At 39.2% G+C, this 12,281-nt stretch overlaps 1 protein-coding gene across 1 annotated transcript in view; it reads left to right on the forward strand.

Annotated features, from left to right (window-relative positions):
• scara5 (scavenger receptor class A member 5) overlaps positions 1-12,281 on the forward strand; it is a 100,549-nt gene that overhangs the window by 64,260 nt on the left and 24,008 nt on the right. Inside the window, exon 9 of the mRNA XM_022737778.1 lies at positions 715-822. Coding sequence (XP_022593499.1) covers positions 715-822 — 108 coding nt within the window. The remainder of the gene's footprint in view (positions 1-714; positions 823-12,281) is intronic.

Here is a 12,281-nt window from a genome sequence, read left to right on the forward strand (position 1 = left end):
ATTATTTCATCCAGATTGTTGAGTCGTCACAACAGTGTAATCAGAGCATATCCGAGTACGATGACAAGACTTCAACGGTGGGATCAGCAACTCATTACCACATTAATTTTGAGACATTTGAGCGTGCTTACTGTAAACAAATGCTCTCATTGTGCATCGCGGGTGGTAGAAATCTGATGGATTCTTTCTATGGAAGAAAAGATAGGGATTTTCCTCCGAGCGTCGGGAAGCTGTCACAGAGTGAGGCATTGGCAGATGGTGGAAGAAGTGAAAGACCAACGTTAACGTTATTTCCAACATCTTTGTATCTTCTTTAGATTATGTCATGCAAATTGCTGTTGCTAAGAAGTTTCCAAAGTCCATGACTAAGTCCTTGTTACACTGCTGTCAACAGCAACCTCTGTAATTCATGGTTTGGAATTTGATTGGACTCTTTCTTCATCAAATGACAATTAGAAAGTTTAGAAATGTCTTTTTTTTTTTTTTTAATGGAACCAAGCACGACCAACTCCAGCAGTGATGTATTTAGTGGAGTTACACTAAAATTGCCAGGAAAAAATAACTAGCTTCGATAGTTCAGGCACTTTTAACGCTGTCATTGCTCATGTTGAGCAATCTGATGACCGATATTGCTGCATGTTATGACCAGACCAGTTTTCCTGTTTTTTCATTTACCGAACTCAAGTTTGTCCTGTATGTGTTTGTGTGTTTCAGGGTTTACAGGAGAAAAAGGAATGCAGGGCCCTCGTGGTATCAAAGGGTCGGTTGGTGTCGAAGGTATTCAGGGAGAAAAAGGAGACATTGGACCTGTCGGGCCTAAAGGTGCGGTTGTATATCTCATATTAATCAGTGCATGCTTTTTATAATCCCATTTGTAGCGTATCTAAAGTCGATTTCTGCTGATTTCATCACTGTTTAAAGTTGTGCTGATCTCTTGATACCAAATAAGAACGTACAACACCGATTATGTAATAATCTGAGGATAATTCAAGAATCACAATATACAAAATATGTAGGAGGTTGTGTTTTATGGGGCAGCAGTAGTCGCATTAAAGCGAGGCATTCACCCAGCAGCCCATTATTCACAAGTTAAGAAAAAGCGTGTGACTCCCTGCAGTCTCGCACAGCTCACAGTTGAACCTTGTCAACACATTCACAGCTCAAATCATTTCAGACTCGCGACCAGACGGACTCAGATCTCAAACGGCTGCAGGAGATGTCGCCCGAGTAAAAGGTTCTTTACTGGGAATTCTTCAGCAGAACCAAATCTTTCACACTTCTTACATCACTAACAGGTGGCACTGTTTTCTTTTCATGTTTAGTCATGGAAGCTAAACTCGCATAACGATCCATATCTTCTCCACATAAAAAACAGCTGCCTGTGCTGATCGAATCCGTTTTCAGCTGTCGTAAATGAGCCAGTGCCACAAGATATTTTAGGCGTTCATGGAGCATCATAACCACTTCAAAACAAAAAAAAAGTAATATCACAATTAGATCTATTGGGCTCATCAAACATTACAAATTCTCCGGGAGCTGTATTATTTGTGCCACTCATATGTGTGGGCAGTGGGAGAGGGATTCTAACGTGCAATCCAATATGAGCTCGAAAACATGGAAACCTAAACAACTCCCAATGAGCAACTTTAATTGAAATTGGACACCATCTTAGAACATAACATCCAGTTCCCCTTAATACACCTTGATTTTAACTTGATATAAGGATCCTTAAGAATAGCTGAGTGTACCGAGAGCGGCGTACCTACCTTTGTCGCGTCGTATAATAACGATAAGAGAGAGGATCCACCCTCCAACCAAACTTGTTACTCAAGATGTTTGCCGAGCACATCTTAGTTACGCCTTAATCGTCTTGGTAAAGCATGACTCTAACAACTCTATGCTAACGGCACAGCAACAGTTCTTGAAAAGCCATTTTCCAACGACATCTTCTGGTGTCATTCATCCTTTCTTCCAAACTGTGCCTTGTTTTAAATATCATAAATATGTCACAAGTCCATAGCCACACATTTATTTTGGGGATCAAAATAGGAGAAAATATAATGCAGCTGTTGGCTGTCGCATTGGTTGGAGAAATTTGCCTCAAATAGCTATATCCACCAAATACCATATCTTACTTTTCTGGTTTGTAAAGGGCTTCCAGGAGTCAGAGAGCTTGTGTAGATTGAAGCCAACAGAAAAATTAGGAATTCAAAACAAATACTTCTTTTAAGTAATTATACAAACTGTCAGTGATCCTACCCTGTCTCTCACAGACAGCTCTCATGTTTCCACCTTGGACAGTGAAGGCAAAGTGGTTCTCACACAAACTCAGAAACAGCCTCCCTAATTTGGACTAAACTTGACATTTTATAAATTTTGTACCGTTTTCTGCGAAAAGTAGTGAAACTGAATGCGAATGTTAAAGATATAATAACTGCTTTTTGTCCACAGAAAACTAGAGGAGTGGAGCTCCACTGTTGGTGGTTGTCGCAAGTGGTTCAAGCTACGGAGGCCAGACGAGCTGCAGCGCCGACTGTCAGTAACCTGAAGAAGGGCACGAATATGGAGTGATTGTGTATTGCTAATGTTTATCTGGCAGGCAAGGGAGGGTCTGGATGGACAGGACTGAATGGTTCCACAGACAACAGTTAACTAGCTCCATCTGTTTGTAAAAATGTTTCTCCTTGGAAACTCTGATGTTATTGTCTTTCATTGCTCTTTGTTCAATGTTGTTTTCTCTGTTTGACTCTGTGCAATTGCCTCCTCCTTTCTGTTTTGTGTAATTACTTTGCTCGCAGTTCTTACTTTCTTGGCTGGTGGGCAAGCACACCAAAAACTTACTGCCTCTCATATGACTTTATCAAATCAAAATTTAAAGCATAGTTCTGTAAATTTGGGAAACATGCTTATTGGTTCTCACTTCATAATTATCTGGTTATATATAAGGCTTTAGCAGCCAAGTTTAGCTATGCAAAGACCGGAACAGGGCGAACAGCTAGCTAGCTCTGTCAACAGTAACAAATCTGCTTACCAGCTCCTCTAAAGCTCACTAATTAGCACCATGTAAATCCCATAAAAAAAGTTCAACTGGGTCCTGATTCTGGGGTGATGAAACTGTAAATAAAGGACGGATTCACTTCTTCAGCTCCAGCATGTGGTGTTTGCTTATGTGTGTGTATGAAAATCAGAAATGAGGAAAATAAATTACACTACACGAGGGGAGCTTGGGTGGCTTTGTTCTGGCAACAGATATTGGATTCAGGAAATGAACTTGAACATAAAAAAAAACTGAGAAAAGTAACGGGGTATGTCATAAAAGTGACCAAGCCGAAGCAGCTATTAAAATACGCGTTGTTACACTGATCTTTGATTCTGTTCCTCAGTATAGATGTTATGGGAGGCAACCCGGAAGTAAAGCTTAAAAGCCTTCGCTTCGGTGTCGTGCCATAAATAAATAGTTAACACGGTACTTATCAATGAGCATCTGAGTCCCTAGGGTGAAATAAATTTCGTCATTATGAGTCCAAAGCTGAAAATCATTTATTACTGGATCTCCGAAGCTGGCGAGTGCAGCGTAAAAACAGGCTTGTTCAGGACATTAAACCACTACACTTACATGTTGGACAGACATCGTTGAGCTGACTATTCAAACAGTCCTGTGTGTGTGTGTTGCGTGCGCTTCAGGATCTTTCAGTCTCTTCTTACAATAATGTCAACTGCTCAAGTGAAAATTACACAAAAAATTTGCATATGGCTGAAAAATTTAACAGCAAATTAGGTGTTTTTGGTTACAAAGTTTCATTTTGCCATGAGAAAACGACTTTACGAGGAAATTATATAATAGGTCAAATTGTTGGAGTTAAGCTCAGGCTAATGTTCGATCCAGAATTCTATCCTAAAATGAAACTAAGTGTACGATTACCTGTTTAATTAAGATCTACATCTGCTGCACTTCAGGGAAATCATGGAAAATTTCACAGGTCTGTTTATCTGCTCTAATTGTTAGCATGTCAGCTAACTGGGCTTATAATACTTCCAAGTCAATGACAATGTCCATTAATTAGGATGTTTTTAGTAATGAGAGGCGTTACGAGATTAGGTAGAGAAAAGAATCATTAAAACACACTCAGCTGGAGAGACGGCAGAACCAAACGTTTAGCTACGTGTAATGCTAGCGATACAGGCTGAGTGATATCTGCTTAGTCATTGGAGTCGTCACATCAATGTTTGCCAGACTGGGTGGTTTTCTGTTAGTTCGGATATTTTTGGAACATAAGAACACAAACTACTAACTAGTGTATTTGTGCAAACTTTAGACTTGCCTGTTCTGAAATAAATTGTTTCTACTTTTATGACAATTTAGAGCGGTTTCTGGCTAATATTTTTCTCGTAAACTCGGTGAACATGGTTGTCATTTCTAACACTGGAAAACTGACAGTCACCAGCTAGATAAGCAGATGTATGACTTTTGTGTCATGTGTTTGATCAGCGCTGCGTCTGAGATGCAAAGGTCTAAGCTGGTTTGCTTCAAAATTTACTATTCTTATCTTGTAACGCTGCATCTGTGCCAGAATGGAAAGCTTGATCAGGCTTAGCAACAATACTATGAGCAAATGAGAAGTTTATAGTGTCCTGTTCTATAAGGAAACTACAACGAACTTTGCTTTGTACTTTACAATAAATACAGAGACAGAAATAGTGATTTTGCAACACGGGCATAAGAGACAGGTGATCTACAAAAGGTACAAAACAAATGGATGAAAGTGACTTATTGTCATATTTCTGTGTAACTGTAATTGACGTGTCTTTTCTGCTATTTCCTTTTTTTTTTTGTCCCCATTTATTATTTTGTTTCCTTTCCCTCTTTTCCTTCCAAGTATGTTTCTGGTGACTTTCTGTGAGACTTGCACTGTCATTGAAAGTCAAATCAATCCGCAACTGAAGAAAACTGTCTAACAAAGTGACAAGGTTCTCTTCTCGTCTCTGTCCTGACTCTGAAATGACTACAGCCTGGGCTCATTAAGTTCTTTCTTTCCTCAAATGCTCGTTCTGGTGCTGTTGAGGCATTTAACAGAGCTAAGGAATCTGATCCTTTAGTGACATAAATGATCCTGAAATGTGCAGATAGTAAATAATATTTCTGTTAATGCACAACCAACATTGTGGAATGATGTGCACTTTTCCCACAGGACTAAAGAATTTCTAAGGTCACCCTGTTGCTCGTTCCTGGTGATACAGGTATGCACTGTGCGCTTTGAAGCGTAAAAAGATCCCAAGTCATGCATCAAACGATAAGATTTGTGACAGAAAAGTGCATGACGCAGTGATTCGACACTTCTGACAGCTAACAGCAGTGTGGTCGCGCTTCGCGTCCATCGTCCTCTGAAACATCAAACAATCCCTGTCTTGTAAAATGATGTTGAGGAGAGAACCGATCTAGACGTTCTGTATTAGGCAGAAACCGCGCTCAGATGGCCATCATCACGCGCAGCATCGCTCATCGCATGGAGAACAGCCATGAATGTCTGTGGTTTTTCGGGGGGCATTAATGTTTTTTTCTGTGTACCTGACTCTAGATTGGTGGTTTTGTATGAGGTTTCAGCTTACCACCACATGACATACGCACTCACTATGAGGGCTTTCAAATCCTTTTGATGTACGCTGAGCCGCGTGGTTGTTCATATGTGTCGAACCATGAGATTACACTGAAAGGAAAAGCAGATCTACTGATCCCTTTAAACTCGCCACAGCTCTTTGCACAGGACGTCAGGTGGAACAGAGATGTATGAGGCCCATTAAAGTCACCAGCTCATAAATTTTTTGAATTCTGTATTACCAACTATTGGTTTTGGATAATATTCACTGATATATGTGCTCATTGGTGCTCGGGTAGGAGTCTCTGTACTGTGATTGTGGGCAGCTGGACAGGAAGTGACTAAGTATATACCTCAATATTCATAGTATATGAATATAATTACATAAGAACTATTTTTATTTGATGCTGTAATCAAATTTTTTTTGTTTCAGTCCACTATTTGGGATCTCTTCTCAAACCAACATACATTTTCTGAACAAAAAATATTATAAACTCAAAAATATGATGCATAGATTTAGTTAAACTTAAATATAGATTCCACTGACTATTTATCAAATACAATATATATTCTTTTATGTAATACTTTTTTTATAAATTTTGTGTCCTATTTTTTTTTTTTTTATGTTTCCTATAACTATTCTAAGTTTCACATTTCATTCTACTCATGCCCACACTTTGGCTTGAAGACAAAATATGAGTGAGCTGTGTGAGGCTTTGATTTAACAAATGAAATCAATCTTGGAAATACCCCGATTATTAAATGTTCATCCAACAGCCAGTGAAACAGCAGGTGAACATCTGAAAAGGGTTTTGGAAGTGGAGGCAGAGCAAAAGCCTCATAACTGTTGCTTTAAGACAGAGGATGAAATAGGCAAATAATAAATTAACATAACTGCAAGTCTAATCATATTTAGCACTTGTAGCTATACAGTTCAAATTAATCAGTTTCGTTCATCTAAGCAGTAACTTTTTTTGTTCATCTAAAAAACCTTGGTGTGAAAGGATGATGGAAAATATAAACCAGTTTAATTGATCAGCAGTTTGTTATAATGCTAATTAGTGTAATATTACTGTTAACAGAAGTTGTTTCAACATACTTTCCCCAATGAAGTCTTATAAACAGCTAAATCTCACTGCTGGATCTTTTAGCAGACCATGGTAAATTTACTGTTTAACCATACTGGATTTACTGACTCTGCACTCGTGTGTCTGCATGTGTGTGTGGTCATCTTACAAGCCCTGAGCTTCCAGTTCCTGCTGGCATCAGCACAGTAATGAAGAGACTTGGCATTTCTTAACGGATCATTATTTTGGGGGAATTAAAACTCTTTTTTCAGCTCTGCAGTGTTTTGTTGTTGTTCGGCAGTGAACCATGTACTGGGTACTGGGAGCAAAATGGACTAGAATAGAACAGGTGTGAAGTCTTGATTAATTAATTATAGTGAAATTAATCTACTATCCTCCATATTTTTTATGTGAAAGCCCTCAAAAAGAAACCGTCATGATTCCCAACCCCCGAACATTATAAATCAATTTCAAATGTGTATTATGCAGGTTGTCATGGTGACAGGCGTGCACGGTGGATGTTTTTGTGTGTCAGTTTCTAGCATTATTACTCAGGTGTGTACAGGTACAATTAGATAACATAGTGACATATTGTTAATCAGTAACTGACTATTTAATGGCAGCCAAAGTAATATTCCTCTATACTGTGGACTGGGCTCAGTCACTAGTTTCCTCTTGTCAGCTCTACCTGTTTTCTCTCCTCGGTCTCCTCGATCCCCTTTCTCTCCCTTCAGCCCTCGTTCTCCTCTGTCACCTGAGGAAGAACAGACCAGGTGAAGATTATGTAGACAATAAATAAACTCTCACTCACTTTTACACGAATATGAAACATGACCCCAATTAACCCTGTAGATGCTGAATATTTATAGACTCTTCACAATCTAATGTGACTTGTGAGAACAAATTGTCTTGTGTCACATTACAGCTTGTTTGTGGTTTATGCTTTAAGTTGTTGTGTTTATCATAGGGGCTCATGTTGGGATTTAATCTGTGTCTTTTAATTTGGTTTTCTTATTTTTCCTTCTTGTGAATATTCTGATTCTATCTTATGTATGTTGTTTATGACAAAATCACTTTTCAGAAAACACTTAATCACGTAATACTACGCTGTAGAGTATAACAGTATAAACACTGGAATATTAAAGGTAAAACACGGCCTGATGTGACTTTAAAAGTGTTTTTTGCTTAACTATTCTCATCAAAGTAGAATGCGCCTCTGTAAACATTATGGCACATGTTTCATGACAGGCTTTAGGTGAATCATATATTTGATATGACACTAATAATATCTAATAATGTTCAATTTCAGTTAAAGATCGAAAATGGCAGACTTCTTCATCAGTTGAACCATACACTCCACAACCAAAATGTATCCTAATGTTTAACATTGTGACAAACACAACATTATCACAAATTGGGGACAGAAATTTGGTTAAATAACACAGAGTGCTTGAAAATACCCAACCATGGTTCAACATAGACAGGTTTTAAATTTAATAAAAGACCTTTTCTCTACCCAGTTCCTCTCATTTGTACTCTCTTGTATATTTTTAGCAGAAGCCCTGACCATTAGCAGAATAGTCAGCCCTGTAATTGCCTCGTGATATGGGCATAAAATGTGAAAATTAGAGGATACCACCCTGCGTCCTGTGTTTAATCTACCTCTAAAGTGTTGTGGTTAACATTTGTTTTTCTGCTGCAGAGTCGGGGGGAATGAGGTTGAAATAGAAGCATGGGAAAGAGGTGCCACAAAGAGACCAGTGTCAAGGTAAGTTCTTGGAGTATCTCTACAGATGTAGATGTTTGCATGGTGGAAAAGTTAGTGCAAAGCAAAACCACTGAATCAGTATAAGTAAAAATCCTTCCCTGTGTGGTTTCTGCAAAAAAAATGACGTACGTTTACACACGACACTCCTCCCAATCAGCAGCTTGGATACGACTTTTTGTCATTTTGTTTTCATTTCAAAATAGGATTCTGTTCCAAACTCCCTCCGAAGCAGGTCAGGGGGAGAGTTGTTTCGCTGCCATTTGTTGCTAATTTTCAGGTTTGAAACCACAAGACTGTTTTTGTCATGAAGCTATAAGAGGATCAGCTTCGAGTCGGCATTTATCCCACCTTTAATTTGACTCGTTTTTCACGTCTGAGACCACAGGTCCAGCTGCCAGCCGAGTGGCACTCGGTCCCACCTACCATGTGTTAGCGCATGAGTGCGAGTCTATGTCTGAGTAGTGTAGCTAACACTCAACCACACCCTCAGCTGTCAAGTGTCACCTCAGTTTTGACCACATCCTTAACAACAAAAATAACAGTGCAAAGAAAACCCAACACATCGCTAAGCTACTGCTGAGCCACAACAGGCAACAGATGCATTCGATTTAAAACTGAAACTAATTTCAGTACTGACTGCCTGACTGTCAGCAATGGGTGGATGTCTGAAATTTAAGAACTTAAAAACTTCATTAATCAACATTTTACCTCTAGGATGGCCACCACTTTATTCTGACTGAATTATTTCAACAGCCATCAGATGTATGGCCATGTAACCTTGTACTGACATCCATTGTGCCCAGAGGATGAATCCTAATGAGCTTAAAGACTTTCCTTTCACGCTCCACCAGTAAGAATGGAAATATCTCAGCATCTAACAGATCCATGTCCCCCTGTACGATGATTTGTAATCACTTTGGTGATCCTCTGACTTTTCATCTAGTGCCATCATCGGGACAAATTTTTAATTTCTCTAATATTTTCCTGTTAGTTTAATACTCTTTGTGCTTCTCACCCTGGAATGGAATGTGATTTGTGTAAATAAAGTTTTGCTTTGCTTTGTTAATTCTAAAATTGGGCGCTCATAGTCCCACAACCACACTACTACTACACACAACAAAAAGCATCATTGCCGAGTTAGTTTTTCAGTCTATTTTAGTAAATAAGAAAGTACGTTTGATATAAATATCTAATTTCAAGGGCAGATGTGACAAGTGATATACAACAAAAGAATATGAACAAAAAAAAAGAAGCAGAACAGAACAAAAACAAGCCTAAACAAATGGGTCTTGAGCTGCTTTTTCAAGGTGCCGACAAAGTGTAGGAGCTACGACCTCAAAACACAGTCTCCTATTTGTCTTTAACCCTGCAGCGAGGAACAACAAATAAACCCTGACCTCAGATTTCTACTGGTATTATGTGGCTGCAGTAGCTCTTTCATGTAGACAGGTGCCTGACCATGCGAGGCTCTAAACGTCATTACAAGAATATTGAACTGGATTCTACATTTGATTGGAAGTCAGTGTAAAGATTACATGGCTGGAGATATTTTTAGAGCACTGTGTCAGAGGTTTGGACCATCTGTAAGTGGTTCAGGGATGTCTTGCTAAGACAGGTGAAAAGGAAATTACAGCCAAGCCTGGAGGAAATGAACACATGTATTACAATCTGTTTTGGTTTTGCAGCCAACTAATAAATTATATTGTTCAGTATCAGCACTATCATCAGCCTTATTTCAAGCTGTAATAAGCAGCTGTTTTCAGTGCAAAGCTCTGATAAACCCACTATATGCCAGTACCAAATAACATGGACAACAAAGTTGGGACTTGCTTATGAAAAAACTGGCAACTAAATTCGCTCTTTTAAAAAGACCCAGATGTTTTTCTCAGGGGTTGGTGTAGACCACAACAGATAAAAGAAGAGTGAATATTGGACTTCATTCATCAGATGTACAAAAATATGACTCAAAATGAGAGCTAAAGTTGCTCTGTGTCTGCTGACACATTATAAGTGTGGTTCCGTCTAACCACCTTAGATTGTAATAACGTTTCAGGGCACTTTTTCTCCCTCAAGTGGCCAAAAAGATAAATAATCCAGGTTTTAAACACACAACCTTGCAAACCCGATGATATCTGTGATGCTTTAAAACCAACACCTAACACACTCCCTGCTCAGTCTACCCGCTATTCAGCTATAAAAAGAAACCATGAAGCTTCTCGGTGCTGTTTTAACAAGCTTTTCAGGATCCCTCCTCTCTCACAGCTGAGGCTACTGCCTCACTCTGAGGCCCCTGCTCACACCAGATGGTTCACAAACTCTTCACTGGTTTGTTAAACCCACTTTCAGACCCCAGATGGGTGAAAGCACAGACAGACATTGTTGTAAACTACCAGAGTGTAGATGGTCAAACATCCGCAAAGATCCTTGTTTTCTTCATCTTGTCTCAAGTTTTCTTGAAAAACGTTTATTTGTGAGCTGCTCTTTACAGAATGAACTTGTCAATCAACAATGTGGCTAGCGCCTTAGTTTTTTGTGCATGACGCACTAAATAAAATTCAATAATTGTTAATATGCACCAGTGATCATTTATAAGCTGTCTTTACAGTGGTGACCTCGAGGAGAAGGGGGATGAGACAGGAGACGATGGCGCAGACACATCTTTGGAATAAACTGTGAAATTATTGTCCTGTTAGCATTTGAGATAATAAGCCTGATCACTGACAATGAGCTGTCTCTCAAGCATGTTCTCAGCTGTGTATGACATCCCCTTTTTATTTTACTGATTTGTAATCACTATGATTATATATATCTAATGTATATACACATAAAAAATCCCTAAAGTGTAGTGGAGTCTGGTACTGAGTGTTGAACATAACAACTAAGCCGCTGTGCACACAGAGACGTCAGCAGATCAGCCTGGCTCAAGGTTTTGAGAGCTACTGGCCGAACACAGGACTGTGAGACTCCAACACTGGACACTTCAGCCAAACCCAACTCTGACTGGCAACAGCTGTTGGCTAAACACACATACTACATACACAATGACATGCTGACACAAGAAAGACTGCAGCGCCTTATCATGTTAGTCACGGCTATGATTTCTTCAACAGAGCTCTGTGTGTGTGTGTTTTGGTTATCATTGGCACTGTCCAGCTGGTGATGCCAGACTGGAAATATCAACACCCCATGAGGTGATGTAGATGTAGACGGGTCTGGATAAATGGATGGATGGAGTGGATGGAGGAAGCGAAGGGTGAATGAAGAAAAAGGGCTACTTGAAAAATGCGTAAGCTTAAAGAAAGAAATATAAATTTACAGTGCAATGGAAAATGACTGGTAAAGCAGAATACTGAATTGTCCTTGTCAGCACATAATAGTATACTGAGTCACTGCACAAAAACAGACTTTCTTTGGACTCCTTCCTTCCACAATGTGATTTACATAAATTTTAGTGCCTGTTTCTTGACTCACATGTGACTGTGCTACTGTAAAAAAAAACAAGCCCCTGTGCAGCAGGTTATTATGACCCATAGTTACATTTGTTGCTAGGCGACATCTAGTGGTCGTAGTAAGACGTAGTTATGACAGGAGTAAACGGAAAAGTGCGGTGACGTAGTATAAAGGCGACAAAGTCCGTCAGGAGGAGGTTGTGGTGGATGGATGGGACAACAAAAACACAGAATTATGACACTGAGGTTAACCATGTTGTTATTAGTATAACCATGGCAACAAAGATCATCTAATGTTGAGGAAGTACTTATTGTAACCGAAATCACAATCTTTTCCTAAACGTAACCAAGTAGTTTTAGTGTCTAAACCTAACTGAGCCATGACCGTTATTATAGACGCCGC

This window comes from Seriola dumerili, unplaced genomic scaffold (assembly GCF_002260705.1).
Source record: "Seriola dumerili isolate Sdu_G_001 unplaced genomic scaffold, Sdu_1.0 BDQW01000025.1, whole genome shotgun sequence".
NCBI lineage: Eukaryota > Metazoa > Chordata > Actinopteri > Carangiformes > Carangidae > Seriola > Seriola dumerili.